At 37.0% G+C, this 20,318-nt stretch overlaps 1 protein-coding gene across 1 annotated transcript; it reads left to right on the forward strand.

The window, feature by feature from the left end:
• Positions 1 to 3,052: 3,052 nt before the first annotated feature.
• On the forward strand, positions 3,053 to 19,531 carry LOC130047081 (mucin-2-like). Its single transcript, XM_056141312.1, has 11 exons — positions 3,053 to 3,133; positions 4,763 to 4,822; positions 5,026 to 5,211; positions 5,447 to 5,716; positions 6,010 to 6,261; positions 9,686 to 9,727; positions 11,282 to 11,452; positions 14,450 to 14,577; positions 15,337 to 15,970; positions 16,117 to 16,235; positions 19,385 to 19,531. Exons 1-11 carry the CDS (start codon positions 3,097 to 3,099, stop codon positions 19,478 to 19,480), a joined length of 1,995 nt encoding a protein of 664 aa, XP_055997287.1. The 5' UTR covers positions 3,053 to 3,096; the 3' UTR covers positions 19,481 to 19,531.
• The last annotated feature ends 787 nt before the right edge of the window (positions 19,532 to 20,318 follow it).

Below are 20,318 nucleotides of genomic sequence, written 5' to 3' on the forward strand. Positions count from 1 at the left end.
TTACAGCGGGTGTGACCGGTCGACAGGGGATGCTTACTCCTCCTGGGCACCTGATCCCACCTCTGGTGTGTCCAGGGGTCCGTGTTTGTCCAACTATCTATTTTGTATTGGTTGTAGTAGTTATGAGATTGATCACTGTTCGTTATCTTCACCTTGCATATTGAAAAAGGAAAATAAACCCAGAATTTGTGGAGTTAAACTTTGAAAGGGTGAAGATAACAAATAGTGACCAATGTCATAACTCCTATTAAAAGTTTGACAAACACGGACCCCTGGATATACCAGAGGTGGGAGCAGGTGCCTAGGAGAAGTAAGTATCTTCTGTCGATCGGTCACACCCGCCGTGGGCCTTATCTCTTGATCAGGTAAACTGAGTAATCCGTTGTCAAAATCAGTGTGCAAAGAACGGTCTAACAGTTGGCATGAAATATGTCAGGTACGGCATATTTATAAATATCAACAATAATAATTATCATTCATATGTCGATTTGATATATCCCAGTGAACTCGAAATAAAAGTTTCTACAAAATCCTCCATATCCGCTTTTTACTTACTGATGTTAAAGACAACTCAACTTTATGACAAACAGGATAACTTCAGATCTCCATCTTCAACTTCCCATATATATATAACAATTATTCCATGTTCACCTGCATGTGGTGTTTATGTGTTCAATTGATTAGATACGCAAGAGCTTGTTCTGTGCATAATTTATATCGAGGCTGGCTACTGGTAAACAAGGAATTTCAAAAGTCAGCATTTTACAAATTCTATGGTCGTTATAGCGATCTAGCTTGCCAATACAATCTATCATTGGGTCAAATGCTGTCTGACGTGTTTCCTACTGATTGTTACGTCGTTCTTGGTACACTGATTTTGACTTCGGATAACTCCGTTGACTTGATAAAGATATAGGCTTTACGGCGGATGTGACCGGTCCACAGGGGATGCTTACTCTTAGAGACTTGATTCCACCTAGGGTATATCCAGGGGTCCGTGTTTACCCAACTCTCTATCACTGTTCGTTATCTTTAACTTTCAGTAATAACCACTTCGCGCCAATGTTCGCAACGATGAAAAACATTACCATAATTTGTAGAACTTATAGTTATAAATATGTTAATCGTTGTTATATAGATACATTATGAGATTGATCACTGTTCGTTATCTTCACCTTGCATTTTAAACTTTTGAAAAAAAAATTATCTGCAAATTAAATATAATTTTCTATTATACTTAATATTCACTGAAAGAAAATATTATAGCTAATTCAACCCTGGAAAAATATCTTTCGAGAGTTTAGAGTCTTTCATTTTTCTGATACATTGTATATGTTTTATTTTCCCGGTTTGGTTTGGATATTACATTTATCGCAAGTACATGAACATAGGTACATATATAGAACATGTCAGTCAATAACTAGACATCTATTCTAATTGACTACACATATTATGATAGAAAACCTTTAAGATGTAAACCACGCACATACATACACGGAAAAGAAAGGCAGCGAATTTCAGGAAAAGATGGATTTAACCGATGTTTTGTCTTATCTGTTGGTTCTCTAAATTACTTGAATCAACGGGCGCGTTTTGAATACCGGAAAATAACGGAATAGTTAAAAAATGTGGAGAATTTCAAGGAATCAATTCTTATGGGAAACAATTAGACAATTACAAACATACAGAGTCCTTTGTCTTAGGAAGAAAAGAAGTACATCACCAACTTTGAGTTCCATGGGAGCTATATCAGCAAAAGCAATCAAAGACAATCAAGGTATTTAGACATCATCTGTCCTAACCCCTATTAGTTAAATTTCAATACCCGGATTACCCAACGTTCCAACGCAGATACTGATTGAATATTCCTTTGAAACAACTTTGCTAAATTATCGAGCTTTGTTAGAGACAATTTGAATTTTTCAGTCCCCTCATCAGTAGTGTAAATGTAAAACTTGCACGGTACCCATTTTGATGCAGCAGATGCGCATTTCAACAAATTATGTCTCTTCAGTGATGCTCAACCGAAATGTTTGAAATCCGAAATAACAATGACGTTTTAGGGCTATTATAGGCAAAAACAGTGTGCACAAAAAGTGGAGTCAAATTCGTTTAAGGATAAGAGCTATGCATGAGGGAGATAATCTGAATATTAAGCTTATTACTTTTTATGTAATTAGCTAATTTAATAATTAGCTATATCTAACTAATATCCCGAAGGATTAAGAACGACCCTCATGCAATAAATAGATGGTTTCATCTTAACTACATTTTAGAGGGGTTAAAGCTAGTAATCGATAGAAAAAAAAACATTTGTATTTAGCTATTTTCTACATGACCAAAAAGGAAGATGTAAAGAAAAGAAGAAGAGAAAAACATTAACGTTATACAAGTTGTATGTTTATTATTAAGACGAATGTGAGCTTCATCAACACCCTTCATGTATCAAAGTTGTTCAATGCACGAATTGTACAGTCAAGTACGTAAATGTATGTTACATTTGGCAAATGATTCTTTCCGTTTACTTGTCAAAGCCTGTTGTTTCTTCTGTTTTCTGCACACCCAAAACATACGGGAGACGGGGAAGGGGAGGCCACTGATTAAGAATGCTTAAAATTATAGTCAGTGGTATATTTATAGTATCTCTGCCACAAGCTTAATATCTTAGATATATATGAAGTGCTACATTCTAAGTCACATTACCATGTAAAACTTATACGGTACCAATTTTGATGCACCAGATGCGCATTTCGACAAATAATGTCTCTTCAGTGATGCTCAACCGAAATGTTTGAAATCCGAAATAACTATGAAGTTTTAGATCTAAATATAACCAAAAACAGCGTGCCAAACATATATATATATAGATACTATTGCTGTGAAATCTATAACAAACATATAAAATCCATGTATCGCCTCTGATGAACTCATGTTATTCCTTACACATTGAACAAGAAACTGATGTATTGCCTGTACATAACCATTGATCCGACATGCAATATATATCTATGCACATACATGTTGAGTTTGATAAAATACGGAAGTTCAAGGTCTTTCTTATCATCTACTGGCCTCTGGTAGGACTATTCATGCACTATGAAAATCACAAACCCTATAACATGTTGGCTAGTTGGTAAGTTTCTATTTGTTTTACACTCCTAATGTGTCGTCAAATTGAGGACATTCAGTCTTTACTTACTCGTGTGGGAAAGACGAATTAATTTTCACGTAAAAACAATTCAGAAAACATCATTATCTTGTTTGCAAATGCATATGATATCTCTCCCAGAAACAAGATAAAGGTCAATTAATGATGTATTTTGCCTGTTCGAACTCTACGTTCCTGTGCATCGTCAATTGGACACTTCAGTTAGCAGTCCTAATCACGGGTCTGTGCTCTTGTTATCGCAGTTATTCTGCATGGTGTCAACATGTGGTAGATAACAACCGCCATGTGTGTATACCTGGACTACAAATCATAAACTAATTAACGGTCTAACAATCGGTATGAAACACATCAGACAGCAAATGACCCAAGGATAAGTTGTATTGGCAAACTAGAAGCAGAAGATATTAAAAAACTTCTACGCGAGAAGAAATTTTTTTTTGTGGATTTCAATTCCACACTGTGTTCATTCATATGTCATCCCGTGGGGATCCGGGTTAGAATAGGTCCTCCGTACCCCTTGCTCGTCGTAAGAGGCGACTAAACGGGGCGGTCCTTCTGATGAGACCGCAAAAACCGTGACCCCGTGTCACAACAGGTGTGGCACGATAAAGATCCCTCCCTGCTCAATAGCCATAAGCCCCGAGCATAGGCCTAAAGGTTGTAGCCCTTCACCGGCAGTGATGACGTCTCCATATGAGTGAAGAATTCTCGAGAGGGACGTACAACAATATTCAGTAATTCATATATCGATTCAATATACCCCAGTGAACTCGAAATAAATATGAAGTTGTTTAGTTCTACTTCATACTTAGATATTGTATTCAACGTAGATATTAACGGCAAACTAACAACTAAACTTTATGATAAACGAGATGTTTCACTTTCTCTATCGTCAACTTCCCATATTTATGTAGCAATTTTCCATTATCACCTGCACGTGGTGTTTATATCTCTCAACTGATTCGATACGCAAGAACTTGTTCAGCGTATAATTAGTTTTTAAATCGCGGCAAGCTACTGACAAATAAGTTGATGGTACAGGGGTTCAAACAGTCTCGTTTAAAATCAGCATTTCGCAAATTCTATGGTCGTTATTCGATCTAGTTTGCCGATACAACATATCATTGGGTTAAATTTTGTCTGGGGTGTTTCATGCCGATTGTTAGGCCGTTCCTGGCACACATATTATGACTACGGATAGCCCCGTTTACCTGATCAAGGTATATGGCTCACGGCGGGTGTGACCGGTTGACAAGGGATGCTTACCCCTCATAGGCATCTGATCCTACCTCTGGTATATCTAGGGGTCCTTGTTTGCCTGACTCTCTATTTTGCATTGCTTATTGGAGTTATCTTCACCTTTTATTGGTCACTGTTCCATGTCGTCACCTTCGAAAATGGCTAATAATGATAAAAGATATGACTACATAATACCCGATGTAAAGCATACTATAAATTCTACAAGCTATGAAATTTTCTATTTTTCATTAGATGTACTGATATTTGATATATTAGAGTAAGAAAATGTACAATATAATCTTTATGCACAATGTATTTGATGAAGTAAAAGATATATGTCTTTTTTACTGCCAGGTCTTTGCACCTCTGTGATATTCCTTCCCGTGATGGGACACGCCCACAATCATCACAGCTGTGAGTTATCGTTACTAATCCGCTGTTCATGCTAACGTTGATGAGAGTAATTGAAGTATAAGTGTTAAGGTGACTAACAAAAGCTAACAGATGTAAGGATGCCAAACCACCTTGGATACAACATCCAGTATGAATACTTCAGATAGCTAGAAAATCCTTTGTGAAGAATTGTCTATTCTGACTTTACTTTTTTCGAATTAAAGGTAAGGATTGTGTACATACTTGTCCTGGGAAGTTCATCTGCCACGAGGGTCATGAATCGTCATGTGTCTGTAAACCAGATTCTTTCTGTGATGACGTTAACCTTTTCTGTGATCACGGACAGTGTGGCCAAAATGAAGTCGCCACGTGCTTTCATAACCAGTGCACATGTGTTGCCCAAGATTACTGTAAGCATTAGATAGTTATGACAAAAGAAAAGAATATAAATGTTCAACACCTGTATAAACTCAGAGCAGCTGCTTGGGTTCAAGTGAACTTCATTACCATCATTTTCAGCAAAGAAAACCTTGTGAGGTAAAACAGTAATTTTCTCTTCTTAAACCAGATCCGTAACATCTTTGTATTTTCATATCACACTATCTTATGTTGGAAAATAATGTCACATGTACAATTCATTTTTAGGTAAGAATTGTCATGACTTTTGTGGTGGCCGTCCGTTTACGTGTTTGTCTCCAAACTACCAATGCCAATGCCACGACACCAATCATTGCCAGGACAACATAAGCGGCCCGGTTTGTTTGTCACTGCCTTGTGATGGTGGTGAGCGGAAGTGTGTCGAGTCTCAGTGTTCCTGTACCATTCACTGTTCTGGTGTCTCTAGCTGTGGTCACATGGCGTGCTCGGTAGGAGTTCCGGCATGTAAAGAAGGACACTGCTCCTGTCATGATCCATGTAAGTTATACTACTGATATCCAGGACTCGGACGGAAGGCTTAGAAATAATCAAATACTTTTATAGATTTGAAAATGGAATTCACAATTGATATTCAACACGCGTATATGTTAAGGCAGGTCATATTCCACTGATATGCACATGAACTGCACAATCTTCAAAATAAGTACTACACAAAGGGGAGGCATTTACACGACACCCACAAGAATTTCTTTAAATATACAAGAGTTTAACCCCCCCCCCCCCAATATTACTACACGGCATTTAGTTTCTAATTCTACCATACTTTTCAGGTCATAAATGTTCGGCGGAATGCCCGGAGAAGTATTCCTGCGTTGAGGAGCATCACCATCATGTGACTTGCACGTGTCATTCTTCTGATTACTGTGACAATAAAGCAGTACACTGCACAGATCACTACTGTCCACATGGCGGTCAATCTCGTTGTATAGGAAACAAGTGTCACTGCTACTGTAGCAGAGATTCAGAGTGTAGCAGATGTCCGGAGGATGCTGTCTGTAACAATCACCAGTGTCACTGTCGAGGTAGAACTGAAAATTACTGCATATAGAAAACATTGACGAAACGGTTTTTACAATTACATTCATTATATGAAAGGTGAAGATAACGAACAGTGATTAATCTCACAACTCCTACAAGCAATACAAAATAGATAGTTGGGCAATCACGGACCCCTGGACACACCAGAGGTGGGATAAGGTGTATATAATCTTCACACTGTTCAAATATGGCTGACAGAACAAAAGCGGGAAATATATTATTGTTATATTTCTTTGACAGCTTCTACTACTACTTCACCGATCGGTAAGAAATATTTCAGACTAAAATTCTCAGTGATTATTACGACAGTCAGTCCACAGCATGCAGCATTCAAACCTCAAGGTTGATTCAGTAATTCATGCATTGTAGATTTCCGCCCAGCAGCACCAAACATGTCTATAAACACTGAATAATGTTCTAACAAATCTGACTTAATTTCCAACGTCAATCCAAAATCAGCACATACCATCATCAGTGTAATTCAAATCAATTTTATAACAGTCTAAAGTAATGAATATGTGCGTCCATTAAAAAAAAAAGACTTACATTGGCTCACTACACCCAGTATTAGTTTCTCAAATCAGTACGAATTGATTTAATTATAAAATATATGATGATATACAATAAGTATATATGCCTAAAACACACACACACACACCGAGTATAAGCTTTAGTGTAGTGAGCTACCTTAAAAGGACATTGACTGTTCCGTGACCTTGAAACTGTCTTATGGCTCTCTTAAGTACAGTTGCTTTTGTAAAATGTGGTCATCTATACCAAAGATACCGATATTAACATAATTTCTCTGTTCCAATCTTCCAAGCTGCAACAATACAGTATCAAACACATTCCAGCACCCTGTCAACCGCTACCCACAGTAACGAATGAACATTCGCCATTTTGGAATTTTTATTTCAATACATTCCATAATTTGTACAACTTCATTCAGAAAGTTTAAAATAGGGGTCCGTGTTTGCCCAACTATTAATTTGGTATTGGTTATGGATTTAAGAGATAGATCACTGTTCGTTATCTCCACCTTTCATTGATGTGGATAATCACAAGGACTATGATTTAAGTGTCAATATGCTTGATAGCTTTAAATGATATCAATTGATGACAACAGAAATAATAATTACTGTTATAATTTATTGCATGTTAAATTTACAATAGTTTATGTTTACCATATGTATTGTTAAATTCTTATTCGCACCATAGCTTTTTCATTTTATCACATTTGTATTTGGGTTCGGTTTTAGGCTGCTCTTGGCACGCAGATTTTGACTACAGATAATTCCATTTACCTGATCAAGATCACGTCGGGTTTGACCGGTCGACAGCGGGTGCTTACCTCTCCTAGGCACCTGATCTCATCTCTGGTATATCCAGGGATTCGTGTTTTCCGTACTCTTTGTTTTGTATTCCATATTATATTCATCAGTTATCTTCCCCTTTCAAATCGCATTTTAATCTTATTAGCATAGATCTTCGAGGTAGAGTAGTTTTTTAAATAGACATATCCATTTTGTCCTTGTAATGTTGTTACAATATTCTAGCATTAGGTACTAATTTTGGCTTGGAATGTTACTAAAATGATTGCAAAATGAGTAAAGCTATCGAATAATGATTACTTCATAAAACCAATAGAGAATACAAAATTGAGAGTAGGGCTAACACAGAACCTTCAGTAATGAAATGTTGTAGATAACGAGCAATGATCATTTCATAACTCCTATAAGGTACACAAAATAAAGAGTTGGCAACACACGGACCCCTGGATGTACCAGAAGTGGGATCAGGTGCCTAGGAGTAGCAAGCATCCCAATGTCGACCGGTCACACCCACCATGAGCGGTATATCTTGCTCAGGTAAACCGAGAGATCAATAGTCAAAATTAGTGTGTAAAGAACGGCCTAACAATTGGTATGCAGCATTTAACAGAAATACAGTCTGTATTGGCCAAATGGATCGTTATTACTATCACAGAATTTCTGAAATGTTGTCTTTAATCGAGACTGTTGAAACCCCTGTTAAATTAAATCGTGTGGCAGTAGCCTTCCTCCATTTAAAACCTTATCATGCAAGGTGAAGATAACGAAGTGATCAATCTCATAACTCCTATAAGCAATACAAGATAGATAGTTGGGCAAACACGGACCCCTGGACACACCAGAGGTGGGATCAGGTGCCTAGGAGGAGTAAGCATCCCCTGTTGACCAGTCACATCCGCCGTGAGCTCTATAGTAGGTAAACGAAGTTATTCGTAGAAATGGCTATTGTGTATTGAATCTGTTGAGAGATATAAACACTATAGGCAGATGATAAATGGTATATTGCTGCATAAATATTGGACATTGTGACTTTCAATTCGACATCTAGATATATCAATGACGTTTTGTCTATTAACAATGATAGCTTTCATTCATATGTTGATTTGATATATCCCTGTGAGCTCGAAATAAAGGACACCACAGAGTCGTCCACTTCTGCTTCATACTTAGATATTTTATTGAAAGTAGACATTAACGGCAAACTGACAACTCAACTGTATGACAAACGGGATGATTTCAGCTTCTCCATCGTCAACTTCCCACATTTATGTAGCAATATTCCATTATCACCTGCATATGGTGTTTATATATCTCAACTGATTCGATATGCAAGAGCTTGTTCTGGGTATAGTCAGTTTTTAAATCGAGGTAAGCTACTAACAAACAAGTTGAGGGTACAGGGATTTCAACAGTCTCGATTGAAGTCAGCATTTCGCAAATTCTATGGTCGTTATAACGATCTAGTTCGTCAATACAACCTCGCATTGGGTCAAATGCTGTCTGACGTGTTTCATACCGATTGTTAAGCCGTTCTTGGCACACTGATTTGACTGCGGATAACTCCGTTTACCTGATCAGGATATGGGGCTCACGGCGGGTGTGACCGGTCAACAGGGGATGCTTACTCCTCCTAGGCACCTGATCCCACCTCTGGTGTGTCCAGGGGTCCATGTTTGTCCAACTATCTATTTTGTATTGCTTGTAGGAGTTATGAGATTGATCACTGTTCGTTATCTTCACCTTACGTTAACGAAGGAGCTAAAGCCATCCTATTTGTCATTAAGTTGAGATGTTAGTTTGCCGTTAATATCTATGTTCCATAAAATATCTTAATATGAAGCAGATGTGAAAGACACTGTGATGTCTTTATTATCAACTTCATTAAGATGAAAGGTGAAGATAAAGAACAGTGATCAATCTCATTAGGATGTATCGAATCCACATATGAATGAAAATGATTATTCTTGATAAATAAAACGTTGTCAATATAATTATCTGAATGTAGACTTGAAGGCCACAGCAAGATATTTTTCTCATGTAGAAGTTTTTGAATAAAATTATTGTGTTATATTTGTAGCTACAACTACTCAGACTTCCACTTCACAAACCACGGTACAAAGTGAGTACGTCACAGGGTGGACAATAAAGTTCTATCTGGGAGGGCCTTCAAATAGCGGAGATGTTCAAGATTTTTCTTGATCTTACCACGAGACCTTATTTCAGATATTGTTCGTTCCCCCATATCGATCACTTCGGAGGCAATGCACCCACTCTAAGTATAACACAGTGTCATAAATGAGTAAGGTTTCGTGTTTACGCTAGATATTTTATTGAAAAATATCTTATATTTAAAAATCATTTTGAACTTATTTGTGTTCCATTTTTTGAAATCTAAAGCATTTCTTACAAATCACCTGGGCATAAATTCTATTAACTATATTTACTGAAATTATAACATTAACTTTTAGCGCTCGATCATTTTCTTATAATGCCTTTTATAAGAGTGGAACGGAAATCTTGAGTGTTGTGTTTTTACAGTCATACAATATGTATGGCTGTTTAGGAGAAACACTGAGACCAGAAACTGTAGATATTTTACAATATTTCATAAAGAATTTTATCTACGACATTCATGCTAAATGGCTGTGCTGGATTGTTTGACACTAAACATAATGCATATGAAAGGTGAACATAGCGAACAGTGATCACTCTCATAACTCCTATAAGCAAACAAAACAGATAGTTGGGCAAACACGGACCCCTGGACACACCAGAGGTGGGATCAGGTGCCTAGGAGGAGTATGAAGTTTTTAAAATATGGTCCGTTTGCTTTACTTGAAACAAATGTCTTGATCCCTGGGCATAGAAGAATTTCTGAATCACTGAATTCTTAGCTTATACATCGAAAAATGACAAATCAAGTTTGATTAATCAATTACGTGTACTATCAATCGAACACTGGTCCATGGAGAATCAGCTTTTGACCAAATTTTGTAGTGACAGGGGATGTTTACTCCTCCTGGGCCCCTGATCCCATCTCTGGTATACCCTAGGGTCCGTGTTTGTCCAACTCTCTATTTTGTATTGCGCATCTGGTGCATCAAAATTGGTACCGTATAAGTTTTACATTATGACCCCAGGGTCGAGGCCTCTGCTGGTGGACTGTTAGTCCCCCTAGGTCTCTACAGCCCAGTAGCTAAGTATTTCGTTACTAGCTTGAAAATACGGATATATATTTAATTGCTGTTATAAAATCTAGAAATTCATTTCAAAATTAAGGATTATCTCCCTTATGCATAGCTCTTATCCGTAGACGAATCTGACTCCACTTTTAGGCACATTGTTTTTGGCTATAATAGCTGTAAAATTTCATTGTTATTTCGGATTTCAAACATTTCGGTTGAGCATCACTGACGAGACATTATTTGTCGAAATGTGCATCTGGTGTATCAGAATTGGTACCGTATAAGTTTTACATTATAGGAGTTATGAGATTGATCACTGCTTGTTATCTTCATCTTTCATAATTGTTATACATTACAAATCAAACATGTCATTTTGGGATTGTTTGAAATGGCACGGTGATTTATTGGGTATACATCATATACTTACTAAATGTACGGATACATCCATCTTTTTTTTTTCTTTTCTCTTTTTCAATTTTTTTTTTTAGAAAAAACTACAACTACTACCACATCGACAACAACATCACCACCAACGACACCTCCTCCACCAACAACAACACCCATAACATCCAAACCAACAACAACACCCACAACAACTACAACAACAACACCCACAACAACTACAACAACACCAAAAACAACTCAGATGAACGACATAGGTAAGTATGATTTAATTTATTGAAGAAGGTACGGGTATTTGGAAGATCGAACTAAGACTGTGGTATATAAAAACAAAGACTGAAATCTGTGAAAATATTGTTTAGTTCACAAATGCTGATTTCATGTCTCTATGAAATAAAAGTTAATTAACAAGTATTTTTTTTTTACTATTAAAATTCATCGCAAATTCCTTTGTTAGTTTAATTTTTGTTTTACGTCCTGTTCGAAATTTTTCACTCATGTAGAGGCGTCACCAATATTAAGTGAAGTGCCACAAATATTGACCTATGATTTGTGCTCAGGCTGCGTTCTTTATCATCCCAATGATACGTTTAGAAAGAAGGTTCGATATCATCAAATATACAATCTGAATCAACATTTACTAACTCTGATATAATGTTATAGTGAAATTCTTCATCCAACGTCGGATTTCCGATACAAAGCAATGTGTTGAAATGATTATAACACTTTGGTGCATAAATGTGTGAATTACTGGTTGTTGACCATGTACAGTTTTTGACAAAACCCGAAGAGGAGTTATATAGCATTCTCGCGTCATACCAAAACGTACCTGTTCTATTTTATGCTGTTTCTTTAATCAGCATGTAAAGGTGAAGATAACGAACAGTGAACAATATAAAGAATCCAAAAGTTTCCGCTGCGTAAACTACCTGGAATCGGGGACGGCCTAAGTTTACGCACTCCGTTATAAACTTGAAGTTTCCAAACTGAAAGCTTGTGTAAACCATTTGTTTTCTTAATTTTTCGCATAGTTTACACACCATGGAAACCATAGTTTTTATGCAGTGTAGCATTCTCGCATCATATCACCACGTACCTGTTCTATTTGATGCTTTTCTTTAATCAGCATGAAAAGGTGAAGATAAGGACCAGTGAACAATATAAAGAATACAAAATTAAGAGTAAGGTAATCATGGACCAACAGACATATCAGGTGGGATCAGGGCACCTATTCACAAAATATCTTACGATTAAGATCAAAATTTACAAACACTGTAATTTCCTTATTTTTTTCATTTCTTGTAGACTTTCTTAATTAATATGTAAAGTACATCCATGATTTATAAAAGTTTAATACATACTCATGACCTTGTGATCGGTATTTGATTATCAGACAGAATTCTTTTTTCCATCTTAGTCGTAAGGTCTTTTGTGAATAAGAACCAAGGTGCTTAGGAGAATTAAGTATTCTCTGTTGACTGGTCACACCCACCATGATTTTCAAAACCGCGGTTTGCTTTTATCATATTGCGTAAGAGTTGTATCACTTGGTAAAAAACTTATATGACCACCCTCCCCCTATTTAGTATCTTTTCATTGAACCACCATTCTGCTTGTGATCTTTTTCTTGGTGACTGTGAGTTCTTTTCATGCAGTTAGCTGCTCTAAAAAGAATTTCATTAAACTTTGATACAGCATGCTTTATACGTTGGTGAAACAAATATTTACATTCTTACATCTTATCATTTGAATGCTCATCATTTAGCTTTGCTGTATATTCATTCAATTCATTGAAATCACTTACAAATTTCTGGCCCTCACACACTTTTGTGTCATTTTCCATATCAACACGTAACTCCATAACACATGGTGTAAATAGAAGTGTAAAATGATTAGAATACCCACCATGCTTGTACCATTGCTAGTTATACAAATAAACATTCCCTCTAAGTATCCATACAGTCTACCATTTTTAAAATGTGTATTCCGAATTCACAACATAATTAGCAACCCGATTTCCGTTTTGGCGCGGTATGTTGCTCGATGGTGGTTGATTAACACATTTTCAATTCCTGAAATTCTTGGATGCCTTTTCACACAAGCGGTTAAAATTTATAATCAGAAATTGGGTTCATTCTTGGCTTGAATCGATCATAAAATGCACCTATTATTCATGGTCTTAAGGTTTTCCACGGCTACAAGAGTTACAACGCCTGTCCAGTAATCAAAAACATATATCGAAAACAGTTGTTGACAAATACCATTATCACCTGTATATGGTGTTTATATCTCTCAAGTGATTCGATACACAAGAGCTTGATCTGCATATGATCATTTTTAAATCGAGACAGGCTACTGACAGACAAGTTGATGGTGATAGAGTTTTAACAGTCTCGTTTAATGAAAGCACTTCGCAAATTATGTGGTCGTTATAACAATCTCGTTTGCCAATACAACCTATCATTGGGTCAAATGCTTTCTGACGTGTTTCATAGCTATTGTTAGGCCGTTCTTGGCACACTGATTTTGACTACGGAAAACTCCGTTTACCTAATCAAGATATAGAGCTCACGACAGGTGTGACTGGACGGTAGGGGATGCTCATTCCTCTCAGACACCTGATCCCATCTCTGGTATTCCAAAGGTCCGTGTTTGTCAAATATTTATTTTGCATTCCTTGTGGAAGTTCTGAGATTGATCACTGTTCCTTATCTTCAACAACCAGTTCGATGAGCTCGGAATCATTGTAATCATCAACAACCTCGTTTACTGACACAATAAGTATCGCGGTTAGTAAGCAACCTAAAATGTGAAAAATCATTTTTTCAATGTGCTAGTTAACTCACATTAGCACCCAATCGCTGCCTTCTTAGTTTAAGGTTTCCCTTGTCCCAATGCTTACTATCTTTACCTCTAATCCCAATCCATTTTACTTATACAACTCCGTTTCAAATGTTTATTCCCTACACCACGCTATATTGTGCTATTTGCAAAAATATTTCCTTCTCACAAAATATGATTGACACCCCATCATTAACCGTAAATATGTTGCCAAAGAAAAGTCACTATTTATGATAAACGTCTCCGTTTTTCTGCTCCGTGATAGAAAATCTAACTCGGTCCGACTCCTTCCAGTTGCTAAGTGAATCCCTAACTACTTGAGTAACAATCTCAAATTTGATCATTGAAAATTGTGAAAAAAGTACTTTTTTCACACAACTGCTGAATCGTACTCAAATTAACCTGGTTTGTAGTGTGTGCCAAAGATACAGACTGTGTGTCCGAGTACACCTTGAATTGGGACCCATTTGAATTCGTGTTATGTGAGGATCCACAATGGCGAGTCTGTGCTAATAGATACTGTGTCTGTCACAGGCCTCCTGTACGTATACGTCGTATTATAACTAGTATTACCGCAGTGTTTAAAATTCTCAGAGTTCAGTTTCATATATCACATTGTTTAGAACAAGTTTCATCGAATCTGTTGCGCTATAATTGTATATTAATGTATGACATTCTAATCAGATGTATTAATCATATGAACAGCCTCTTTGCACAATTCCCCTGTCCCAACAGTTTTTGTTGTTCTTTGTTGTAGTAGGTCAAAATTGAGAATTTTTCACTCATGTAGAGGCGTCACCGTTTGTAGGTGTAATGCCATTTATTTCGACTTATGCATGACACCCAGGGTCCCAGCACTGAGAGTTCTTTATCGTGCCAACATCTAGCATGACACGGGATCTACATTTTTTTTTTTTAATCGTGCCAACGTCTAGCATCTACATCTTTGAGGTCATATCCGAAAGATCCATGACTTTCACTTTTAATGGCGGACGCTTGGTAATTGAACAGTTACTATCTATGTTAACCATTTTAAGTTTGACTTGGCTCCGGGATAGAGAATCGAACGTAGTGACTAGCTATTCCTTTCCTTCATGAATATACAGATGGGAACAGATCGAGGAGCTGATCTTAAGCAGATTGTTTGAATTACATGAAACTTATAAACTCATTCATTTATCTTGTCATGGGCTTGATGGAAAAGAAAAATGAATTTAATATTCAGTCATGAAAAAGTTAAACACCTGTATTGATAATAAGGTATAATATTGGCCATAATAGCTTACTTTAGAATTTTTAGATTTCAACTCAGAAACACCCGCCAACTCTAGCTTCAACAACTCCAATTACTGTTAAGAATCAAACTACATCGACAATGGCGTCGTCAACTCTAGCGCCATCAACCAATGTACCAGATCAAACTACATCGACAATGGCGTCGTCAACTCTAGCGCCATCAACCAATGTACCAGATCAAACTACATCGACAATGGCGTCATCAACTCTAGCGCCATCAACCAATGTACCAGATCAAAATACATCGACAATGGCGTCGTCAACTCTAGCGCCATCAACCAATGTACCAGATCAAACTACATCGACAATGGCGTCATCAACTCTAGCGCCATCAACCAATGTACCAGATCAAACTACATCGACAATGGCGTCATCAACTCTAGCGCCATCAACCAATGTACCAGATCAAACTACATCGACAATGGCGTCATCAACTCTAGCGCCATCAACCAATGTACCAGATCAAACTACATCGACAATGGCGTCATCAACTCTAGCGCCATCAACCAATGTACCAGATCAAACTACATCGACAATGACGTCATCCACTCTACGGACGACAACGGTGTCATCAGAAGTTACGTCATCAACCCCTGGCAATCACACAGAAAGTTCGGAAGCATCGTCATCAACAACCGGTTACTGACACATTAAGTATCGCGATTAAACAACCCCTTTCGGTTACTGACACATTAAGTATCGCGATTATATGCATCGAGAAAAAATTGCAATGATGACGTCACGTAGTTGAAATGAATCCATGATGTTTTGTTATATAATCCAGGTGTTATTTGTCCTCGGTGTGATGAACACTCCACGTGTACTTGGGATATCAATTGTACTCCTGCACAGGTCTGCATGATAAAAAATTCCGGAGGGAGACTGATAACGCACTGCAGCAATGTACGTAAAAACCAAAGCAAATAATTTGAAATCATTACTACGGTTTGTTAACTTAAACATTTAGCTATACTTTTATCTCTGTTCATAAATCATGTGTCGTATACCGGATATCATGTTCTGTGAGGTGTTATATATACAAAAAGCAAACACAGTGAGAAGTCAGTCATTGGTTAGTAGAAGGTTCATGGTTGAATAAATCCGAGCTTTCCAATTGGCTGAAATCAAAAAAACTATAGAAAATAGAACATTATATTCACCTCTACATGTACGTGTTTTCGAGATATGGAACATTTGATTTTTCCAGCATCGGACCAAAATTAAAGTAGGAATTTTCAAATTGGTACAATTTGTTATGGTGCCTGATTTGTGCCACTTTACAATTTGTCGTCTTGTCGTTATTTCGAGGCGAAAATACGACAAAACGATAATTAGCGACTTTTCGCCTCGAAATAACGAAAAGTCGAAAAGATGACAAAATACAGATTTTCTCCTCATTTTGTTATCTGATTTTCTGGGAATTCAATGTGAAATTTGGTGTGTTTTCGATAACTATTATTTACATTTACAAAAAGGGAACATCTAAAATTAAAGAAGTAGGGACAGTTTCTACAGTCATTTGGCCCAGATCATAGATGATTTCAGCAGGAGTCCCAAAATCTGGCATTCAAATAAGGAATATATAAGCAAATTCAAACTACATTTAATTTGATCGAAAATAGCTTTCTGTTGTATGACAGGAGCGTTAAGTTGGCATAAAATTGCCACAAATGCAAAAATGAATGAAAATTGTCGTAAATTCAAGGTGTTTTCCTTTCAGAAAACATACAGCCCATGCGTCGAGCAAATTTATATTCAAACACATTTTTCATCTTCTCTTAATACACATTATATATTAATTTCATTTTGGTCGAAGGATGGGCACACCTTTTCCAAAACAATAATCTGGATGAAATTTAATAGTTATCAAGGTCTTTTTGAAAAAAAGGCGGGAAAAACTCATATTCATGACATAATAATGCTATAAAATAAGAAATAACTTTGTTTAAGTTGAGATAGTATCATACTTGGCATGTATTCAATTATTCAAAACACAGATCAAGCTTAATTCAAGACACATTTAAATCAGAGAATTTATTGGGCCTTTTTTATGTACACTATCGTACTTTGTTCTTTAGAGTTTTTATGTACTTGTTTTCTACTGAAGACCAGGACTCCTGCCCACCGCAACCTCCAAGTTGACATGCCTGATATAACATTTGCCAAAACAGATTTGGGGGGGGGGTCTTTTTCCACTGTGGTGTAATCGATGTCAGGAGATAGAGACTTTCGAGAGTTTTAATACCCCCTCCACCTAACTATTTGAATTAAGATTTATATCCGACGTCGATTTTTTATCTCGCCCCTAACAATTACAAGGACATACTGTAAACGTATTACATGTATACTTGACGTGTACGATATTTGGCGGAAATCATTTTTTCAACAAGTTAGCGTAGATTTGATTTAGTGTATTCCTGAATTACTTTAAACATCTAGATTTACGGATGGCATTTAGCGATGTACTTGATTTAACGGAAGCTGCGTTCCGCCAAAGGCGCTAAATAGAATAAACAGCCAAATGTAATACATTTACAGTATTTTGTCAACGTAATATGTACGAGGGCTGTTCGATATGTAATGTGTATTGTACCACAGCGCGATAACACTTTGCACGATTTCGTGGATGATGATACTCTTGAATAGCTCTATCCAATACCTTTCAAATTATATAAACAGGAGTCTTCAGCTCCACATAGTGTTAAACTTATAGTCATTTCAATAGAGCCAGTCGTTGACCACTGTTGTAAAAATGGTTGGGAAGCAGGTTGAGAATATTGAAGAAATTCGAGCTTATATAAAAGTTCGCACAAATCTCGGCCATTCGGTAATGCAGAGTATTAATGAATTGGGGGAAGTTTATGGGTCTGATAAGGTATCTTATGAGACAGTTCGTAGGCCCCCTCCGTGGCAGAGTGGTTAGAGCATGGCGTTCAATATCACACGGCCTCTCACTTTGGTCGGCGCGGATTCGAATCCCGCTCGCGCCGGTAAGTGAGAAAGTTTCCCGTTTAATTTAGGAAGGTCGGTGGTCTCTTCTCAGGTACATTGTATCTGGGTTTTCTCTTCCACCAATAAAAACTAGGCGCCACCAGATAACTGAAAAATTGTTGAGTGTGGCGGAAAACAGCAAAACAATCAATCAATCGTAGGTGGAGAAAGAAATTTCTGACTGGCAAAGAGTCCGTCAAAGATGCAGCAAAATCTGGCCGGTCTGTGGCTGTAACACGCAAGGCAAATGTATTAAAAGTCAGAGAAATAATTGAAAATGATGGCAGATACACGATTCGCGATATTTCCAAAGCTGTTGGCATATCGCTATGACTGGTGCATTTCAGTTTGCTTGAATTCATTATATTTTTTGATATGATGATATTTTTGAGACGTATTTGTTTCCGTGATAAATATTGTAAAATCATAAACGACGCCCTGTGTCAGGATTTAGGCATGTTCGTCTACATCATGGTAATGCTCCATCACTTACATCTGAGCATGTGAAGCAATTTTTGAAGTCGGAGAATGTTACCGTCTTGCTACACGCACCATACTCTCCAGATCTAGCCCCATGCGACTTTTTTCCTTTTTCCAAAACTTAAAAAGTTCTTATCTGGTCGTCGTTACAAGTCCCGACGAGCCCTTGACTCAGCCATCAAGTCAGTGCCTCAGAGGTCTACCTAAATCAGCTTACAATGACGCATTTCAGAAATGGATTCATAGATTGAAATTATGTATTTCAAACCGCAGAGAATACTTTGAAGGGATGTAATGTTCAGTTCACTATTTGAGTCGAATGCTTTTGAGATATTGTACAATACACATTACACATCGAACAGCCCTCGTAAGTATCCCTATGTATCTCAATTTAGCTATTAGTTCAATGTAGACTCAATATCACGTTCTTATTCTGGAATCAGTGTGTTTTAAAGAATGAGTATGTATATATGGGCAAGGTACATGTAAATCAGATAAGCTGTATGACTCGTGGACCTCTTTTTGTTTAGAGAGCATATAGGCAATTAACCGTTTTATCAAATTACATTTGGTATTTACAGATGGATGACTGCAGTCTGATCCGGAGACTGTTATCTAACGAGAATATAAAATGTTGTGTCCTCTCGGAATGTGTCCATCAAAATGTGGGATTATAAAATATTTTCCTTTAAAGATGTTGCCATTCAATAAAGTTATAATAAAAAGAATACATTTGTTACTGTTTTTCCCCATCCACAATAAATTACCAAAACGTTGATTTTGTCATTGTTACCAGGGGGATCCAGGAAATGCGGTTACGGAGGGCGCCACTTTATGAGGCTGGGGGCCATCTTGACGCCCCTAGTGGGTCCAGGGCAAAGTCCTGGTGGGGGTCCAGGGGGCGAAGCCCCCGCAAGCTTATGGATTTTTACAGATATTATAGAGTTTGAAATGTATAAGATGCCGTTTTAATATTATTGAGGTATTTTCTGATATCAAAAAAGAATTATTGATATCAATAATTTCAATTCCTAATATCAAAAAATAATTCTTTATATCAAAAAATGATTCTTGATATCAAAAAATAGATTTATATTTTCTGATATTATAAAATCGATTTTTTGATATCAGGAAATAAGACTCATTTAAACCTACAATCGACTTATTAAAATGAATGTTCCCTGTGATGCAACCTTCAGCTTCCCGCTTGAAATGTGTTGCCAACCTTTAGATGTATTTGGGGAATATCTAATTCATTACGGCAAAATCTTCCATATCTACAATGGTCAGCACTGCTTTGTCCGCGATTCGCTATGAATATGTCCAGAATTATCAAGAACCCTTATAAAATTCTTTCTATCGTTAAAAAAAAATCTTCAAAGAATCTGAAACATCAGCGAATTTTAGAAAGCAAATCGGGCACTGTAGACTGAGCGATTTCCTACGGGTCAAGGGAGTATTCATTATTTATGTAAAGATTTTTCGCCATTTTCCTTTATTTTCTGATATCAGAAA

The sequence above is a fragment of the Ostrea edulis genome, chromosome 6, assembly GCF_947568905.1.
Source record: "Ostrea edulis chromosome 6, xbOstEdul1.1, whole genome shotgun sequence".
Lineage (NCBI taxonomy): Eukaryota > Metazoa > Mollusca > Bivalvia > Ostreida > Ostreidae > Ostrea > Ostrea edulis.